This window comes from Lissotriton vulgaris, chromosome 4_1, assembly GCF_964263255.1.
Source record: "Lissotriton vulgaris chromosome 4_1, aLisVul1.2, whole genome shotgun sequence".
Lineage (NCBI taxonomy): Eukaryota > Metazoa > Chordata > Amphibia > Caudata > Salamandridae > Lissotriton > Lissotriton vulgaris.
Window position 1 is genome coordinate 1,869,699,901 of NC_141691.1, and position 21,895 is coordinate 1,869,721,795.

The 21,895-nt window shown below is 44.7% G+C and overlaps 1 protein-coding gene across 1 annotated transcript in view; it reads left to right on the forward strand.

The window, feature by feature from the left end:
- Positions 1-214: 214 nt before the first annotated feature.
- LOC147724650 (uncharacterized) overlaps positions 215-21,895 on the forward strand; it is a 42,412-nt gene continuing 20,731 nt past the window's right edge. The window contains exon 1 of the mRNA XM_086918076.1: positions 215-1,550. Coding sequence (XP_086774202.1) covers positions 215-1,550 — 1,336 coding nt within the window. The remainder of the gene's footprint in view (positions 1,551-21,895) is intronic.

Genomic DNA, 21,895 nt, shown 5'->3' on the forward strand with positions numbered 1-21,895 from the left:
TTCTGACCTCTTTCTGGGCTTTCTTTCCCTCCGGTCACCGTTCTGTGGGTGCCTGCTGCTCCGCTTTGTTCTCCAGCCTCCGTGCTTTTGGAGCTCCGTGTGAAGACGTCGCTTCACGCTCTGCCCAGCCCACAGCTTGTACACGCCCCCGCCCTGTCCATTAACCCTCTCCTACCTCCTGGGTGTTATTTTTGGCTCTCTTGACAGCTGCATCATGGAACGTGATAGTTCCTCAGAGGAAATCCCTTCCCAGGAATCACATTCTTTTAAAAGGGATTTAAATAAATTTATTAATAATTCAGTGGAATCTGCTGTAGAAGTCTCTATGAAGAGAATGTCAAAAAACATGGAAAATTCGATGTTAAGCATCATGTCCAAAATGTTGGCCCAGTCTGCGGGGGAAAGCAGAAAGAAAAAAGTGGAATTCTCTGCTCAATCTCGTGCCCCTAAAAAAGCGTCTTTGATTAGCGAGTCTTCCTCGCATTTGACTGAGGACTCTGTTCCTCCCAGGCCTCCTTCTAAGGAGGGGTTTGTTGGCTCCGAGGGTAAACGCAAACAAAAAGAGAAACATGCAGAGTCTCCTAAGAGAAAATTGGTAATTTCCACTATATTGGACACTGATGACGATGATGATGATGCTAATTTCGATGACGCTGACCAATATTTTGACCTGTTTGATACTACTGACCCTTCCCCCCCCCCCCCTGCAAAATCCCCCAAATTGGATTCTTTTTCTTTTGAGCCTGTTTTTGATTCTGAGGGTTTACCCATGTTTGATCCCTCCACTATTCGTCATCCTAATTCCACCGAATGGTTCCCTTCTCACCATGTGGGAGAGTATATCTCTGCCAGGCTGCGTCTCCCTTTGGAAGCACCGGTAAGAGCCAGACTTAAATCCGAATGTCCCAAACCTTCTCTTCCAGACAAAATTACGATGGTCCCTTCCATCGACCAACCTCTCCTCACCTTCTTCTCCAAGTTCGGCAAGGACCCCCGCAGAGGGGTGGATAAAGCTTGGACCACTTGCCAGGACAAACTTTTGGATGTTGTGGGCCCTCTCGCCCGTATCTTTGATCTAGCGGAAGCTGCCCGCTTAGAAGGTTCTGAACTTTCTGCAGATGATGTTTCCATGTGGGCCCAACGCGCCTTCTGCCTTCTAGGAAATGCCAATTCCGCTATCACTCATGAGCGCCGTAAAGGTCTCTTAATCAAATTGGATCCTAAACTTTCCAATCTGGCTCCCATGGATCCTGGCCCCAAGGCGAATGGTCTCCTCTTTGGAGATTCTCTGGTTCGTGACCTTAGTAGATTTGTTTCTACGTTTGCTTCTTTGGACAAAGCCCAGCAAACAGTAAAGAAGGTCTTCGCCCCTCGAATTTTTGGACGGGCCGGCAGAGGCAGGGGTCGCTCTTCCGGCCGTCCCTACAACCAAGGCTCCAGAGGTTCGTCCAACAACAACCAGGACTACAAGCCTCAATTCTATCCCCAACGTGGCCGCGGATTCAAAGGCAGAGGCCAACGAAATTATCGTCAAAACTCCAACCAACAAGGTAAGCCTTTCTTCTTCCCCTCCTGTGGGGGGTCGCTTAAAACTGTTTCTTCAAAAATGGTGCACACTCAGTTCAGATCCGTGGGTCTTAAGCACGGTACAAGGCTACCTGATAGAGTTCCTTTCTCCTCCCGTCCAAACTTCTCTTCCCCCCCCTCTCGTTTTTTCAACTCTGATGGCATCTCAAATTTCAAACGAGATCGAGACTCTTCTCCTCAAAAGAGCAATTCAAGTTTTTCCCTTCGACTCCTCAGGCTTTCTAAGCTCCATTTTTCTTGTTCAGAAGAAAAACAAGAAGCTCCGCACGGTCATCAATCTGAAATGGTTCAATCAGTTTGTGGTTTACCGCCATTTCAAAATGGAGACCATTTTACATTTGAGGGACACTCTTCGTCCCAACGATTGGATGGTCCGTCTGGACCTTCAAGACGCATACCTCACGGTCCCCATCCATCACTCTCACTGGAAATTTCTTCAATTCCAGTGGTCAGGTATCAACTATTGTTTCACCTCTCTTCCCTTTGGACTATCATCCGCGCCATGGTGTTTCACAAAGCTTTTGAAACCAGTGGTCGCCTATCTTCGATCTCTTGGCATAAGGCTAATTATTTACCTGGACGATATCCTTCTCATGAATTCGGACAAACAATCTCTCCTTTCCGACCTTCTCTTAACTCAGTCCCTTCTCCTAGATCTGGGTTTTCTCATCAACAAAGACAAGTCGTCTTTGACTCCTTCTCAGAACATGGAGTTCTTGGGATTCCTGGTGGACTCTGCTGCAGCGTCCCTTCGCCTTCCCCTTTCCAAGGTTTCCAAGATCAAAGCGGAGATCTTATCTGTTCTTCAGTCCTCTCTTTTGTCCCTCCGATCTCTGGCACGGATTGTCGGCCTTCTCTCTTCTTCCATTCAGGCCATCTTTCCAGGACCTCTCCATTATCGTGCTCTTCAGCGCCTAAAAATCCGTCATCTTCGTCAAGGCCTTGCATATTCAGATCTCGTGGCTCTAGACCCCGAGTCCCGCACCGAGCTTCAATGGTGGATAGACCATTTAGATGCGTGGAACGGGCGCACTATCTTCGCCACGGCCCCAGATCTAGTCTTAGAATCAGATGCAAGCCTGTCGGGCTGGGGCGCCCGGTGTGGACCAATCTCGACTGGAGGTTCATGGTCCGCAGAGGAGTCAAAGTTGCACATCAACTGTTTAGAGATGCTTGCAGGTTCCTTTGCGATCAAAAGCCTTTCCAAAAACAGGATTCACTGTTCTATTCTCCTCCGCATGGACAATGTTTCTGCGGTCCGCTACATCAACCATCTTGGCGGAACACGGTCCAAACCCCTGGCGGACTTGGCAAAGAGTCTATGGGAATTTTGCCTCGCCCATCATCTCTCTCTGACCGCCGAGTATCTCCCTGGAGATCTCAACAGAGTGGCGGATTGGCACTCGAGATTTCTTCGAGATTCCAGCGATTGGAAGCTTTGTCCATCCGTTTTCCTCTCTCTTTCCCATCTTTGGGGCCCTTTCTCTATCGATCTTTTTGCTTCCCGTCTCAATTCCCAATTGCCCCGGTTTTACAGTTGGCGCCCGGATCCCCTGGCCTTGGCGACAGACGCTTTCCTGCAGGATTGGTCTCGTCATCTTCATTATGCCTTCCCTCCTTTTCTGATGATCAACAGGGTTCTTTCTCAGGTTCGCCGCCAGTCCTCGTCCCTGGTTCTAGTTGCCCCCTTCTGGCAAGCCCAGGTTTGGTTTCCAACTCTTCTCGAGATGGCAGTGGACTTCCCGGTCCTTCTTCCCTCTTTCGGAGACCTACTTCTCAATCCTCAGGGCGATCAACACAATCTCATTCTCGATTCCTCCCTGCAACTCTCGGCCTGGAAAGTTTCCGGCCTTCCCCTTCTGACGTCCTCATTTCACAAGAGGCTTCGTTCTTTATCAACCAAGCTTGGGCTCCGGGAACCTCCAAAGCATACAGATCCGCCTGGTCTCTTTGGACAAGCTGGTGTTTGGAAAGGGACCTCGATCCCATTTCAGCCTCTCTGTATTTCATAATTAATTTCCTTGGTTCACAGGCCAGTGCCGGTAAGGCTTACCGCACCATCAATCTCTATCGCTCTGCCATCTCCCTATACCATTCCCAAATTGATGGTAAACCAGTTGGTGCTCACCCTATGATTTGTCGTCTACTCAAGGGTGTCCGTTGTGCGAAACCTCCGTTGGCTAAGTATACCTCTTTATGGGATGTTACAGTGATATTTAAATTGTTTAATGATTGGCCAGACAATGCTGTTCTTTCACTAAAGATGCTATCTGCTAAACTCACTATGTTACTGTGTCTAGTTTCTATTAAAAGAGTTTCTGATGTCAAGGCTCTAGATGTTTCTGCTCGCCAATATTCTCCTTCAGGTGTACTGTTTCAGATACGCAGACGTACTAAGACTAATTTGGATTCAGTGTTTTATCCTTATTTTCCAGCTCATCCTAAACTGTGTGTGGGACAATGTTTAAAAGTGTACGAACACCGAACTGCTGATCTCAGAACGCCCTCTCATTCTCAACTCCTTATTTCTTTTATTAAACCCCATCTTCCTGTCTCTTCTCCCACTCTGGCCCGCTGGGTCCGTTGGGTCATGTCTCTTGCCGGAATTGACGTCTCCGTTTTCGGGGCTCATTCGGCCAGGGGAGCCATGGCTTCTACAGCCTTTTGGTCTGGCTCTCGCCTGGAAGACATTCTGAGATCAGCAGACTGGTCAAATGACAGCATATTTCGCATGTTCTATTGCAAACCTGTTCATACTGTGGCTTCTGATATTGTTAATATGCTTTAAACAAGCATAATAGGAGCCTCCGGTCTTGCCATAAAATGTAGATTTTTCTAGTATTCATGACGGAAAATCTTAATTTTATTAAAGACACGGAGGCGAGTATTATCCCGCCGCAACATTTCTTAACTTTTGTTCTCCCTCCCTTCAGCGAATCCAGCCTTGCCACCGGCTTCATCTTAGAAGATCTACTCTGCACCTTCTTCGATCTTCTCCTGCAAGTGCTCCGATTCCAATGCTCCCGGATCCTCCTCCTGGACGCCTGTTTGGTCTTCTCCCTTGGATTCCCCTGATGCAAGACTTATGTTCCTGGACTTTGGCTATATCCTTAATTTTATTCATTTTCCCTTTGTTTAATGACTATTCTTGATCTGCTCGCCAGCGAAAAGAGGAAGCTGCGCAGTCAGTTAGGGTCTTTATCTGATAGGTTCATTGTGATTGGCTAATGTATTCTCACGTTTTTTCAGTCCCATGGCCCAGTTTGTCCTCTGGCCCTCTGGGAACTGTAGTTTTTTACTTATCTTGGCTGCTGTGTGTAATAAAGCAAGATAAGAAAGCATAATACTCGCCTCCGTGTCTTTAATAAAATTAAGATTTTCCGTCATGAATACTAGAAAAATCTACATTAAACAGCCGCATTTAATACTGACAAAGACAATAGACAAGGTTAGTTCATTATTTTTCACACACTTGCAATTGCAACATAGAGCATATAAATTAGTCCCACATGTTTTCTTGAATGTATGCATTTTTAAAACCAAGTTGGTCAATGTTTTCAACACATGCTTATTAATACAGTTACTTTGGTTATAAAAGTTTAACTTTGTGAGTTTGAACAAAATTTTATTCATCACCTCGCTCCATCACACTCTTTTAACACACTTACTGGCACTGGCCAGGAGGTCATTGATAAATGATACGGCGAGCATGGACAACAATAGCCGTTTGTAGTACTACTTCCGGTTAATCCTCTGAACTCCAAATACGGGTGTATATTTATATATATATGTCCTGTAAGAGGATCCCTACATGTTCTGTAAAGTTTTTAGACTTACTCCTGCTGATCGAGGAAAAGACAAAATCTTTCACAAAGAAGTAGCAGTGTTCACCTAAGTGTGAGTGAAGACGTCAATAAATGAAACGAAGCCATAGCCATGGGTGCTTGTTTGAGGAAGTTGGTATACAGCTGAATAACTCTAGGAAAAGACTGTTTACTGTCCTCCAAACCCATTTCCTATCTGATTGTTGACCTGGGAGAGCTTGTTGATGTGTTAGTAATCAGAGGCCGTATTACCAGCGGTGGCCCATGCAGGCAAGAGTGTGGGTGGGGTGGGGAGGTCTCTACAGACGACAATGAGGGAAAAATAATTATTTATTTAATTTACCCTCCTCGTCGTCTGTTGAGATTTGCCCACCCAGTCCCACCATTCTTACCCGCACGGGCCACTCCTGCGTATTACACATGGTGAAGTATAGCATGCTTTTGTGCCAGATTTTTGTGCCCCTGGTCACTTTAGTATTACAGAAGGTGGCAACTTCACTTGTACGGTCTGTTCTGTCCTATGGATGGCATCAGTGATAAATGTTCATTGGTGCCATCCCAAGGGTGTGCGCCCTCATTTGCATGCAAGTGAGGAATCCTTTCCCTTTGTGGCTGTGCCATATTACTGATGCACACATAGAGGCAAGATATTGTCCTCGGGTTCATAGTCAGTGTGCCTCCAAGAGCGCCGTTTTGGAAGTGAGGCACACGGAGAGAGGTGCAGTCGTTCACTGCACCTAATTGGTAATCGCAAATTAGGTAATGCAAAGCCAAGGGTGCCCAGGGGCCAATGGCCCCCTCGAAGCACCCCCCAAAAAAGAATGCAGACAAGTAAATCACACACTGTGCTACATGGCACTCTGACAAATACATTTGTGAGCATTTTTCGAAATTGGCACACGTTTACCATCGACTTGGAGTCAATGGTAATAGCATTTTCCTGAGTGCAAAGTTTGCATTTAGAGAATGCTTGGTGGATGTGCTAAGGGAATCACAAATTGTGGTTCTCTATTTGTAGTCGCAATTTTAGGTAATCACTATTTTTGAGATTACCTAAAATTGCGACTACAAAGTCTTTCATACATCTTGGATGGCTATTTCGCATTCGAAAACAGCTGAAACTACCGTTTTGCACCGTTTGTGAATAACAAATTGTTTGTCACAAGTGGCCCTAAGTTTCCAACAGCAAAAAATAGAATGAGCAACTCACCCTCCATTAGCAGCTTTGTTCTGCAACCGAGAAATTAAAAAAACCTAGACCTCTGCCAGTGGAACGAATCTCTCGTGCTATGGTGTCCGGGACACAGATGTTTTCACTGTATCCTGGGATGCCTTAGTCACCTGAACACACGGACTCATGGCAGGCAAATATGAAGAACTGGACATCCTGGACCAGGAAGACATCCAATATGATTTCAAATTGTTTCTGGCAGCAGCACTATTTGTCCCGAGTACGTTAAAAAGGTCATTTGGTAGCACCCCATGTGCAGGGTGCCTGCTGGTATTCTACTCAGACATTGGGCTCCAGCGTATTGTGCATGCCTGTGCAGTGCTGGGGGCTGTGTCAGGTTTCTTCTCTGTGACATGTAGTTTCCGCCCCCAGGTGTACTAAAAGTAAGAACACAAGGCAGTGGCATAATTTAAGGGCCCCACTGCATGGTGCATGGAGGGCCACCATTCGGGATTTAATCAGGACCTCTCAGGGCAGAGTACTGTTCTGAGGAGGACCCTGCAGCTTGCGAGTACAAAGTCTTTCATACATCTTGGATGGCTATTTCGCATTCGAAAACAGCTGAAACTACCGATTTGCACCGTTTGTGAATGCCAAATTGTATGACACTTGTGCATGATTACACAATGTGTAATCATACTTTCATCCATCATTCAGTCTTTCACCATTCATTCTGTCCTTCCATCTGTGTGCCCATCCATGTCCATATTCAACCATTTACAAACCTATCCATCAGGTATCCTTCCATCCATCATTTCACTCATCCATCCCTCAATCCACCCTTTTACTCATCCATTATCCATCCATCCACCCTTTCGCCCTATCCATCGGTAAACTCATCCATCCACTCTTCCACCCATCCATCCATTCACTCATCCATCCAGCCATTTACCTATCCAGCCATCCTTTCTCTTACTCATTTATCCATCCAGTCACTCATCCTTCCACCAATTCACCCGTTCAGACATCCATTGACGCATCCCCCTTTCTCTTTCAATATCCCCTTCACTTAGACATCCATCCTTCCAACCACCCACCCATCCATCTACTCATCCACTAAGGAATACATCCATTGAACCTATGATTTATCCATCCTTTCACTCATCCATCCACCCTTTCTCTCATCCATCTACCCTTTCACTCCTTCATTCATCTATCCATCCTTTTGTCCATCTACCCGCCCTTTTATTCACTCATACAGCCTTACATCCACCCTTTCACTCATCCGTCCGTCCATTCACCCTTTCACCTATCAATTCATTAATCCACCCTTTCACTTATCAATTCATCAATCCATCCATCCTTCACTCATCCATCCACCCATTCAATTTCCCATCATCCACCCTTTCACTCATCCAGACATCCATCCATCATTTCACTCATCTATCCAGCCATCCATGCCCACACCCCATCCCTTCACTTACTTACCACATGAATTAGGAGAAGCATCAAGATCTCCACCTTCGCAGTAGTTCCTAAAGCAAGGTGTGGGGTGGGTCAGGGTTCACTATGCCCCTGCACATAGGCAATATGAAAAAGTGGAAGGCATGAGTCATGATGATGCACAGTGCCTGGACATGGAGCGACTATGACTTGGTGTTGTTTCCAGAGCTTTAAGTGAGATGAAAAAGCTAAGGGGGTCTCTCCAAAACGGTGTTAGATGTAAAAATGAGTGGCTTAAAACAAATAAGCTAAAAATCTGTGCTTAGCCTAGTGTGCCACCCGACTGGTATTTTTGTTGCTTCTGTCATTGCATCCAGATATATAATACAACAAGTAACTTTACACCTACAACAAGCCAGAACTATTGGCTTTGTCAATGGTTGTTAGTTGCATAAAATAAAAAAGCAGCCACCATGGCTGCTATACTATAACTATAATCCTTTCCTTTGAACTTCTTTCAGTGCCTTCCTTTGGTTAACTGGATTCTCACCTAGCAGCAGCATGGCTGTTTTTGCACTTCCATGTGACAGAATGCCCTGCCCTGGGAGGCTGGAGGAGGTCACCAGATGCTGTGCCAGCCCAGACCGACCCACTGTCATTCTGTATGTGGCAATCATCCCCACCAGAATGACAATGGGCAGGGTGGGGCTGCTCTGGTGCTCGGAGGAGTGCGAGGCGGCCCCATCAGGGAGCGGAGGCCTTTTGCAGTGGAACAGCTCTGTTCCCTGAAAGGCCCAAAATTACGGACAAATGGCGTCCGTAAAAGGGATCCTCACGGACAACGGACGTGAGGTCCAATTTACGGACTGTCCATGAAATTTACGGACGGTTGGTCACCCTAGCCTGGGTAATAAGTCCGAGATAGAAAATTGGCCACACCAAGCCTCCTTCATTCTGCAGATAGACAGGGTCGAGCAGTCAAGACGGTGTGTCAGGCGAGTCGGTGTACAGTACAACTCAAATATCATAGCGAGCATTCACCCGTAGTTGTGAGTACACAGCACTTTAGAAATATGTCAAAATATGAAATACATTTAAAGTACAAAATCGAAATCAAAATAACAGTAAGTACAACAAATACAATGGAAATAGTAATGCACAATGCAGTGTAGCTGGTAATAGTAGGAGACACTGAGCCTTAAATTTCACAGAGTGAGCGGGACTAATCAGTTTATGGTGAGCAGTTCTGGTCACCTAGCACAGGGATATCTTACAACCCATAGAACCTAAAGACTTCAGGTCAGCGGCTACACACTCAGGGGACGTCAATGGAAATGGGGGCAGTCCTCCGTCTAAACTGCAAAATAGCTTGCGAGCCCAGAGGCACCAAGGGCCTCACCCACGCTACACAATCCTCTAACTGTTTGGCTGACTACCAAGCCAGCTGGTGCTGGACCACCACAACAACTGCAGGTTCATTAACCCGTTCCATGCGTCTGATGGCCCCCGGCAGTCTGACGTCACATTGGACGTGTGTAGAGGACGGCCGGGGGCCGTCCGAACCCCGCCCACTCATTAATTCTCCAGCACTGCGGCAGAATTTGCGCCACGGTCAAGGTGTTAAAGGGATTATTCTACTGTTAAAGACAAATGTGACAAAGGATGAAATGAAACCTCAAAAATATAAGACTCTGCAACAACCTGACTCTTCCATTTTGGACCAGGCCCTTCTACAAGTAGATAATTACCTTTCCCCACGGATGTTTGCAGATCAGCTTCACCACCTCCAGTCCTCTGCTGCTAATTTTAGTCATTTTATCCCTTCCACCTGATTAGAGACCAGTCTCTTTGTTGCTGGATTGTTTTACTGCTAGCTAAATAGACAGAACCTGAGGAAGTGGATTGTTAAATAAATAATACATAAGTAAATAAAATATTGGAATTGCTAGGCTCCAACAATTACTTCCACAAACACGATCACAGGAAGAAAAACAAGTAAATGTGCATTAATGGATACATTTTTGGGCCAATCTAATGATTGGATCTCTTTCCCATAGAAACTTTGAAATGCCGGCTGCAACATGGTGGGCAGCCCCCTCTGGTCACGTAACTGCAGTTTTCGCTAAAGAAAACTGAGGAAACAATTGCTAACACTTTATTGACAGAATCATTTCACATACTTTGCTTTTCAGAAGGAAAATCCATGGAGAATACACAAATAATTTTAGTAAAATAAAGAAATGTCATTGGACAAGGGATAGTTTTGTCAACTGCCATTCTGGATCGGCAGCTCGAAAGCCTGGTCTGTGAATCTGAGTGTCCTCCTTGGTTGGGGGCCAGTCACTGCTTAATTTGAGCCGGTGGTTTCCGGTGCCCAGCACCCACATTTAATTATCAACATTGGCACTTAATTGTTGAGACCAGCACTTTAACAGTCTGCCACATAGTGATGCTGTTTGTCCAATTTAGAAATGAGCCAACAACAGTTGTTTATTCATTCAAAATATATAAAAAATGTCTGCAGTCTGCCACCCAAGCCATTCTTATGGGGTTGAGGACCTGGAATAGTCAGCATTGTCGCACTTGTAGGAGTGTGATGGTTAGTATTTGTGTTGGTACTCTCACTGGCAGCTCTGGCAGGGGCAGTGGCCGGTGCAAGCTGCAGTGACCTCTTGACGAGAGTCATAGCACTTATTGTATTACAAATTAAGCACTGGTGGAGAGATTACAAATGCTGTTGCAGCCATCACTATTTATATTGAAGTATTGTGGGGAAGTTATTGCTTAGATGATCTGTCTGATAGTAGCGCCCAAATTGCTGTGTGGGGGATGGTGTTGACCTCAAGAACTATGAGAGATGGTGGGCCTAGAGACAAGATTCAGATAGCATTTCGAAAATACAGTCAAAAAGAAGAATGGACTGAGTCAAAAGGAACTTTGAGATCACTAACTTAGCAAAAACAAAGGTTTTTTAAAATAATAAAGTACAATGCAAAAGGCTAAATACAGTTCACTTAAATAAATCCATCATAGGACATAGGATATTAATTGACATAAAGGCTATCAGTAATAGAAATAATGCAATAATGAGCAATTCAGAAAATAGACCCAAATGTACAGCACGTCGACCGAGAATCGAAAAGCTTTGATAAGAGCCTGGCTCACCCACAAATTTAGGGGTGTTTAATAATGAATTTTACCCTAGGAAGTGATGTCGAACTGCACAGTCCGCATTGGTTGAGCACATGTATTTATTCATTGACAAATCACTGTATCTATACTACTATTCTAAAAGGAAGAACTTTGAGGCTTTGAGGCGGGTAAACTCGGGAACCACAGCGCCAATCCACACACCTGATACATCGTTGTAATCCTCAGGGTGTGCAGATGGACATAGGCTATATAAATTAAAAATAAATATGTTATTAAAAAATATAAGTTAAAAAAAAAGTAGTCCCTTCAAAGTAGCGCCAGCCGCGACGTGCTTGCTGACATCAGGAGCGGCGTACACGCAAGAAGCGGCGTACAGGAGCGGCGGAGAACAGCGTGGGGAGGAGCGGCGGAGATCAGCGCGGGGAGGAGCAGTGACGAGGAGCGGCGGAGATCAGGGGAGCAGCGGGCATGACCGGCGGACAGGCGGTGAGGATCGGCGGGCAGACAGTGAGGGGCTGCAGAGATTGAATATTCACTGTACTGTACGTCTCTAATAATTTAGTGAGAGCTGGTACCGGGGCCTATCGGAGGAGCTGCACTTGCTCTCCTATTAAAGGGCCCGCACCGGGGTTTTTAAGGCTGCAAACACTGCGAGCTCTTACGCTTTCTTCTCCATGGCAACCCCTGTACCACTGCCATCTTTTCAGCCCCCCGCTGCAGCCGTCCGGACATCGCCACCAGTGCTGGGAAGGTACAAGCATGCCATCTCTGCATTGTTTTGGTATGCTGTTTTATGTTAAGGTAGAGGCTGTTTGTGTAGCACCTTGGCAGCCATGGATTGCTTCTAACCGCTGAAACTCATGTCGAATCGTCAGGTGTGCGCCAGAGTGGAGCAGCTGCTGTGTTCTTCTCGGATGAGAGCGTAAGGTGCTGATAACATGGAATTGTGAAACGCGCAGAGCACTGCTATCAGGCCCATGAGCACAGTGAATATAAAGTGTATCCGCTGTTCAGAAAAGGCATTTCCTTTGAAATTGAATCAATTAGTTGTCGGGGGAAGTGACGGGACAGTACAGGAACTTCTGAGGGGCAAGCAGGTACTCTGTGACGCTAACTACCTGCACTTTTCCATTAAGGAGACAAAGGAGGCTCAATAAAAAGAGCATTTATAAAAATAAAAAAAGCAAAGAATGTATAAAGAAAGAAGAGAAAGCACACGTAGACAATCTGTTCTGTTATGTTAATCACTGGCAGGTGGATGGGTAACGTTCAACACAATGAAAATAGAGGGGATTAAAAATATAAAAAGGTAGTGGACACAGCCTGTGCATCACGCAGAGCACCCGGGTCCCCCCTCTGCGGAGAACAGACAACAGGTCCTAATAATGTGTCTCGTGAGCAGGTACCAAATAGGCATTACAGCAGGAAAAAGTGACATGAGCAGTGACGTGGGTAGGTTACACAACGTCAGGGCGGGCGGGGGCCCTGAGCCATGATGGCTCCTGGACTACGTCGGGACGGGCTGCTAGTTTTATTATGAATTTCATATAAACCCACAAGGATAGCACTATCCCCTAGTGTGAATATAATAAACTGTTTATGATCTAATGTCATCAGAAGGGGTGGAACAAAGATGTTCCAATAAACAATGGAAAGACTCATAGTGGCACTGCCTTCATTGAGAGAGCAGGAAGCGACTTGAGAGTAACAAATAGGCTTCCTCCAGAACAGCAAATCATAATAAACAAACACTGCCCATTTTACGATGCATTGTGTCACAATGAGAAAATAAACACATGATGAAAATTATAAAATTACATCCGTATTTTTAAAGATGGAGTTGAGGTCTGAGGTCTAGATAAGTCTAAGGCAGAAAAACACATTAAAACACATCAAAATGATTTTGTTTAAATTGCAATAACTTCATGTTACTACCCACATCTTATTCAAATGTAGAATACCTTCCACACTCCCATTTTGGGAAAAATAAACAAAAATACTGACCCATAGGCCCACGTGGAGAGGGGGCCAAAAGGAATCCCTTATGACATAACATTTAATTTAAAACATTTGTATTTAGCCACATGGTTCGCAAATCCAGTACAGGATACACAAATCCTGAAACTTAAAAAAAATAATAATCACAGTGGCGCATCTCAGCTTCCAGGGTTTGGGCGCAGAGCGAGGACAAAGACAAGGCCATGCAGCTAATCCCACTGAATGCAACCAAAATTCCAACTGGCACAGAGGATTAGGGTACTTTGGACTCCACCAGCAGACCAATAGGGGAAACAATCAGGTAGAGTCCCCAGATTAGTCATGGGGTTAATTTAGAAGCTTATTAGTTCTATTCAGACAACCAGGTTCATTAAATTAGGGATTCTGGCACAAAACATCAGGCTGCTTCATCTTATGACCTAAGGATACAGGACTACCTCAGCGAAGAACTATTTATAGGACAGCTGGATGTAACTAAGCAAGAACAGCAGGAAGGGATGGGACAGGACACATGTCACATCATGTATGTCTTTATTGAGGGTACTTCCAGGCACAGATTCAAGCTGGTTTTCAAGTAAGAGATGAGCAAAACCCCCAGCAAGAACAAGGACAATCGCCACTCTCAGCACGGATCCCTGACTGACACAGAAGAACTGCCGTATGGCAAAGTAATACACCTGTGGTAAGCTTTTGAATAAAGAGAACAATTGTTGAGGGTCTTATCAAAGTAGTTACACTATACAAATCCCCCGCTTCTCAACAGACTGCTGACAGTACTGACCATGGACGAGTAGTAAAACCTAGTCTGAAGAAAGCAACAAAAACATTTGAAATCATGCTCTTAAGAAAAACATACCAGAACAAAATATCAATGACATTTCCCACACAGAATGAGTAACTGGGCATGACACTAAATCCCTCTGATCACATAAGAAAGAGAACACAACTTGCATTCAATGCAATTCAATGCAAGAAAATCACAAAATGGAAAATCCAAAGAGGCATCCTTGTGGTAAGGCACCAAACACTCAACAAGAAGCCAGTGGCGGCAGGTTCAGGTAAGCGCGTAAGGTGGGCAAGGTGCGGCAGGGGGAAAGCCGACAGACGACAGAAAAGTTATTATTTATTTATGTAATTATACCTATTCTGTCTACTCCTCCCACCACCCTGCCCCGCCCCTGCATCCCTCCCTACCGCTCACCACATTTGCCTGTGTTGACCACTTCTGCAAGAGGCTGTACAAATAAGCACACTTACCTTTGCAAGGTTTCCCACCGTCAATCAAGGTTTAGTATTCATATGCACCTTTCACATGCACACAGTGTTTGCCGACGGTGTTACTTAGGACAGCACACTTTCAAGTATACACAACACTGCAACACATACAATTAGCCTCTTCCGTGCTCATGACGAGCTCAGCTCGTCATGAGGCATGGTTGCGTTGTGCTCAGGATGAGCTGAGATCGTCATGACCCGCGCTGCGCTCACAGGCGTGGATAATTCCTTCGCTGTGCTGAGCGTTCTACTGAAACGGGCGTGGTTGTGATGAGCTCAGCTCGTCATGAGCACAGTGCCACCATGCTGCGTGACGAGCTGAGCTCATCATGGGCACCGGGGCGCTGCGCGCGTCCCCCCTCCCCCCAGCACAGCGGGGGAATTAGCCCCGCAGGGAAGGGGTTAACACTTCAAGCACATGCAACACTGCCACTCATAGGGGAAGTATTAATCCCAGACAAACACAAAACTGCTACACCTGTGTGATGTAATACTCTTAGGCATAGACATCAATGCAACTCATGTGCAAAACACACAGTGCTAAATGTACACAATACTGCACAATATGCAAGTACGCACATCGAGGCATTCACAACTTTGCAACACAACATATTATATATGCATTAAAAAAAATGCAAGTTGCGAGGTATGCAACTCCTTGCAAGTGCACAAAATGGATGGTTAATCAGCCTGTTAAGAGTCTCCGTCAACATATGCACACTTGACATATATTTAAAAGTCGAAGACAACAAACTATCATCTGAATGAGAAAATGCTGTCCATAGGTCAAGCAGCCTATGGATGAAAACAGAATTGATGGAAAAATCTTGAAACTCCAAATTGACAGAAGCATGTTTATCTCTTAAGTAACATATTGTTTACACTTTTAAATATATGTAAGGTTTTGGAGTATAAAAAAATGCAGAAGTGTAGGCAAATCATGCGAGCCATACATTTGGAAATGGAAGTAGCTACCACAGTGGCCAGAGATTATATAATCTATTTGAAGCAAAACTACATCACGTTCTTTCAAACAGCAGAAAAAGATAACCCCCAATTTACAGACCAAGGGCCATATTATCAAGAAAAGGCGATACATTATCGCCGCTTTTATCGGCAGGAAACTGCTGCTAAAGCGGCGATAATGGGCTAGATAATATGCCCTTGTGAATTCCCATAGAAGCTCCAAACCAAAAAGAGAAGCGTAGAGGTACTGACAGAATCACCCTCCAAAGCAAGACTTGTATAACCAAAGAGATTCTATCAAAAAAGTGAATAAGTGATGGTTTTTTAATTTCTAACTATTTTGGAAGTGGTACTAGGCTCTCTCTTAAGCATGGAAAGATGGGAGCACAGGGTGCTTGTTAAAATACCCCTCACACACTAAAAAACCGTTAGTGTCATGCTTCATCATAGGGGTCTTCCCGCCCCTATAACGGGACGGGGCGTGCTTCGACCAGACGAAATACGCGGGAGCACTTAAGATGTGACAGAGGCTATGTGTGGGTGCATGGGTGTCAGTGAAAGTGTAGGATCCTAACACTAGTGAGTGTGGAAAAAAGTGAAAAAAGATGAAAAAAGGTTTAAAAATTCCCTGGCATAGTAGAAAAAAACAAATTTATTAACTTCTCTAGCTGGGAACATTAAGAAGGGGTTGTGTGGTAGAGCATTAGCTGCTACCTAGTCGACATGTTTCGTAAGCAGTCCCCTACTGCTTACTCATCAGGACCATATAGCGATCCCTACTTGTTACTACTCAGTTCTATGAGGTTGTGCCTACTGTCCTACAAGCAACCAGCAAAAATAAGCTGGCTGTTTGGGCTTCGGGGCATGAGTTGGCCCAGGTGAAGCAGAAAAACAATACCATAGGTATGAAAAATTGACCTGATGTGGTCTCTGTAAAAGAAAAGGGAAGAGAAAAACCAACATAAATGCGTGAATAAGCATTATGATCTGAATGATAATACAGACAGACAATTATGTACCACATTAGTGAAGAAACCGCCTTGTATATCTGAAAGCGATTGTATTCCTACATGAGGATCAACACGTAGGTGTTTTGCGTCTCTCGACATCAGCTGTCTGTCACTAGAGACGTATAGTGGCTTCACACTATGGGTTCCACTGTCATCTCATCACACACACCGACAATCATGACTCCATGCATTTCCAACGAACTAGCAATTAAAAGGGGAAAGGGGGACCCTCCTTCGCAATATTTTCATGATAGAGAATTGGTGGGAAATGGTAAGCGTTTCGGTAAAAACAAAGCCTTTGTCAGAGAAATCAATACATACTTATCTCAATAATTGTCATAGCCCCATGAGTTTGCAGGCGAGGGGTATTCTGCGCAGTTTACTGTAAGGAACAAAACCTTGTGTTAATCGTTTAAACATCAGCAAGATTTTTGTTTCCTTGATATGCCCCTGTGACCCGTTTTTTGAGACTCGAGGTCAGAGTCTATTACTCACATGTCTGCCAGAGAAAGAAATCATTGTTCCTACCCCCGTGCTCCTCCGAGGATTGCCGGGCTCGAGTGTACGTTTGTTATTAAAAAGCCCTGCATATCCGCAATGTCATCTGTGTGGGTGCCGCCTACCGCGTAACGCTAGAGCGCTAACTTCCCAACATGGCCGCCCGTTTTTGGCGCGATCAGAGTGCAAAAGCGGAAGTCTTTCCGCGATGTCTATTGTCATAGTTTTAGTATTGCTCAGGATTGGTAAACTTATATACTCATTGGATTTAGTTGGAAACGCGATTGCATCTACAAATTAATCGATTGTTTGTAGGGTCACAAAATAATATTTGTACTGGTGCAAATTAATTTTTTGTTAATGAATGCTGATTGTTATCTGCAAAAGGAATCTTCATGGTGGCGGCCCCCACCATCTAATATCACAAGCTGAAAAGGATAGAAGCAAAGGGGGATGATATTCGTGCGTGAGATTGAACGGGCAAAGGTGCCATTACAACTGGCTCCAGGGTATGTCGTCATTCAGCCCGTTTTTGTGTGACTGAATGCGGAACACCCATCTCTGTTCCTTTTCCAACAGAAATCTTTCGTTGCTGACCAGTTCTATTACAGTCCATATGATTTCCTCCGGTTTGTGATTCTTTTCAAGGAAATGGTTCGTGAGCTTGGTACTTGATTTCCTGCATTTATAGTGCTCTTGTGTTCACCTATCCTGACCTTCACTGCCCTGCTTGTCATGCCCACATATTCAAGTTGACAGGGACAGGTGATCAGATATATAACATTCGCGCTGTTGCAGTTACTAAAAGCTCTCTGTTCCCAGACGGTGCCGTTGTTAAAAGTTATTTTTTTGCTTTTCTTAGTTAGACCACAGACCCTGCACCCTCCACATGGATAGTGACCTTGAACAAAATTAGGGTCTCTTTGTGTATTGTTTTTGTTAAGTTTTGGTCTTGTGTGAACCAAGACATCCCTCAAGCTCTGTGCTCTTTTGTGCGCAAACATTGGTTTCGGTATTTGCAAACCGCCGCTATTCAGAATCTTCCAATTCCTGTTAATGATTTTGGTCACTAAGTTCGAGTTGGTGTTGTACATAGTCACACAAATCGGTCGTTTCTCTTCCTCCTTAGGGATTTTTTCTTCCAAGAGGCTCTCACGACAGTTATTTCTGGCTTGTGTGTAAGCCTGGTTGATGACACGGTCAGGGTACATTCGTGCTTTTAGTTTCTTTTTGAGATCGTCTGATTGGGCTTTGAAGTTTTCAATCTCTGTACAGTTCCTGCGTAAACGCAGGAACTGACCGTATGGGAGGTTGTCCCGCAAATGTTTAGGGTGAAAACTGTTATACATTAGGAGACAGTTCTTAGAGGTGCTTTTGAAATGGGTCGTGGTCATCAATCTCCCGTCTTTAGGGAAAATATTCAGATCGAGGAAAACCAGGTTGCTTCTGGAGGTTGTGCTGGTGAACCTTAGGAAATCATCCTGTAGATTGAGCCAGGTTAGAAATTGTTCGGAACCTCTTTCATCTCCATCCCAGATGATAAGGATATCATCGATGTATCATTTCCATAACTTTATGTTGGCTCTGAAAGGGTTGTTGGAGTTCAGTATTTTAGTCACCTCGAGATGGTGTACGTACAGTCCAGCTATACTAGGGGCAAATGTACTTCCCATGCTGGTCCCATGTTTTTGTAGGTATAGGGTGCCGTTGTACTCGAAAAAGTTTTCCTTCAAGGCAAGTGAGCAACAATTCATCACCACATTGCGTGGTGTTTGGTATTCCCAGAACTCTTCAAAGAGGACGTCCTCGATGATGTCTAAAGTAGCTTGAGGTGGCAGGCTGGTGTACAAGCTTTCCACATCACAGCTAATTAGTAGCTGGGTGTTAGGATCAAAACTCACCTCTTCCAGCAAGTTTAAAACTTCTTTAGTGTCTTTTAAATACGTAGATGTCCTTTGGACCATTGGTCTGAGAAAAGCGTCTGCAAATCTAGAGACCGGCTCTAGGATTGACCCGATGCCTGAAACTATGGGTCTTCCAGGGGGGGTTCTGGAGGCTTTTGTGGATCTTTGGTAGAGTGTAAAGATAAGGGATTTTCGGATCTTTTTGACAGAGAAAATCCCCCTCTTTTTTGGTGATCCAATCATGTGCTAGTGCTTCCTCCACCATGGTACCAATCTTAGTTTGTATAGTTGTTGTAGGGTCACTGTGGAGAACTTCATAGTTTCTTTTATGCTGTAGCAACCTCCTGCACTCATTGTCATAGTTCTCTATATTCTGTATGATAGTGGCACCACCCTTGTCGGCAGGCTTGATTATCAATCTTTTGTTGTTGCTAAGATCTCGTAATGCTTGCCTTTCTTCGTTGGTAGTATTGTGAAAGACACGTTTTTCTAGAGGGTTGATATTCTCCAACTCCATCATTACTGCCTTTTCGAAGGTTAGTAATTCGACTGGGAGGGTGTTGTCCATGGGAGTGAAATTAGATTTTGGTCTCAGGTTAGTATCCCCGTGGTCTGTTTCGTCCTCTTTATCCTTGAAGAAAACCTACAGCTTGAGGCGTCGCATGAATTCCTGTACCTCTTGGCAAAGATGGAATTTGTCCATACTGGCTGTGGGCACATATCCCAAACCTTTTTCCAAGACTTTTTTCTGTGAGGTTGTTAATTCGATGTCCGAAAGATTCACAACCAAACTCATTTCTGGGTCCTCGTGGCGCCTGTCATACTCCTTGTTTATACTCGAGGGGTTTCTTCTTCCTCGGTGTTCCAATGGACCGGGGACCCTCTCCGGTTCCTCCCCTTCGTCCGTCCTTGGCGCGCCCCTAAAAAAGGAGTGGAGGGGTCAAAATATCCATAGTCCTGTTGTTGATATCCCCAGGTGGGGAAAGGTCCCTGTGGATGTTGGAAGGGGGTTGGTCCATATGGTTGTTGTGGTGGGTACATCATGGGAGGATTAAAATTGTTCCATCCTCTCGACCCTCTGAAATTGGGTCTACGGAAGTTCCTCCTGTTTCCTCGAAATCTTGGACTTCTATTCCTGCTGGAGTTTGAGCTATTGGAACCAGAGTGAGATGTCTCATCATCTGTCACATTGTCATTGGTTGATTTATAATCATCCTTAATGTAGGGGTAAATTCTTACGAGATCTTAGCAACAACAAAAGATTGATAATCAAGCCTGCCGACAAGGGTGGTGCCACTGTCATACAGAATATAGAGAACTATGACAATGAGTGCAGGAGGTTACTACAGGATAAAAGAAACTATGAAGTTCTCCACAGTGACCCTACAACAACTATACAAACTAAGATTGGTACCATGGTGGAGGAAGCACTAGCACATGATTGGATCACCAAAAAAGAGGGGGATTTTCTCTGTCAAAAAGATCCGAAAATCCCTTATCTATACACTCTACCAAAGATCCACAAAAGCCTCCAGAACCCCCCTGGAAGACCCATAGTTTCAGGCATCGGGTCAATCCTAGAGCCGGTCTCTAGATTCGCAGACGCTTTTCTCAGACCAATGGTCCAAAGGACATCTACGTATTTAAAAGATACTAAAGAAGTTTTAAACTTGCTGGAAGAGGTGAGTTTTGATCCTAACACCCAGCTACTAATTAGCTGTGATGTGGAAAGCTTGTACACCAGCCTGCCACATCAAGCTACTTTAGACATCATCGAGGACGTCCTCTTTGAAGAGTTCTGGGAATACCAAACACCACGCAATGTGGTGATGAATTGTTGCTCACTTGCCTTGAAGGAAAACTTTTTCGAGTACGACGGCACCCTATACCTACAAAAACATGGGACCAGCATGGGAAGTACATTTGCCCCTAGTATAGCTGGACTGTACGTACACCATCTCGAGGTGACTAAAATACTGAACTCCAACAACCCTTTCAGAGCCAACATAAAGTTATGGAAACGATACATCGATGATATCCTTATCATCTGGGATGGAGATGAAAGAGGTTCCGAACAATTTCTAACCTGGCTCAATCTACAGGATGATTTCCTAAGGTTCACCAGCACAACCTCCCGAAGCAACCTGGTTTTCCTCAATCTGAATATTTTCCCTAAAGACGGGAGATTGATGACCACGACCCATTTCAAAAGCACCTCTAAGAACTGTCTCCTAATGTATAACAGTTTTCACCCTAAACATTTGCGGGACAACCTCCCATACGGTCAGTTCCTGCGTTTACGCAGGAACTGTACAGAGATTGAAAACTTCAAAGCCCAATCAGACGATCGCAAAAAGAAACTAAAAGCACGAATGTACCCTGACCGTGTCATCAACCAGGCTTACACACGAGCCAGAAATAACTGTCGTGAGAGCCTCTTGGAAGAAAAAATCCCTAAGGAGGAAGAGAAACGACCAATTTGTTTGACTACGTACAACACCAACTCGAACTTAGTGACCAAAATCATTAACAGGAATTGGAAGATTCTGAGCAGCGGCGGTTTGCAAATACCGAAACCAATGTTTGCGCACAAAAGAGCACAGAGCTTGAGGGATGTCTTGGTTCACACAAGACCAAAACTTAACAAAAACAATGCACAAAGAGACCCTAATTTTGTTCAAGGTCACTATCCATGTGGAGGGTGCAGGGTCTGTGGTCTAACTAAGAAAAGCAAAAAAATAACTTTTAACAATGGCACCGTCTGGGAACAGAGAGCTTTTAGTAACTGCAACAGCGCAAATGTTATATATCTGATCACCTGTCCCTGTCAACTTGAATATGTGGGCATGACAAGCAGGGCAGTGAAGGTCAGGAGAGGTGAACACAAGAGCACTATAAAATGCAGGAAATCAAGTACCAAGCTCACGAACCATTTCCTTGAAAAGAATTACAAACCGGAGGAAATCATATGGACTGTAATAGAACTGGTCAGCAACGAAAGATTTCTGTTGGAAAAGGAACAGAGATGGGTGTTCCGCATTCAGTCACACAAAAACGGGCTGAATG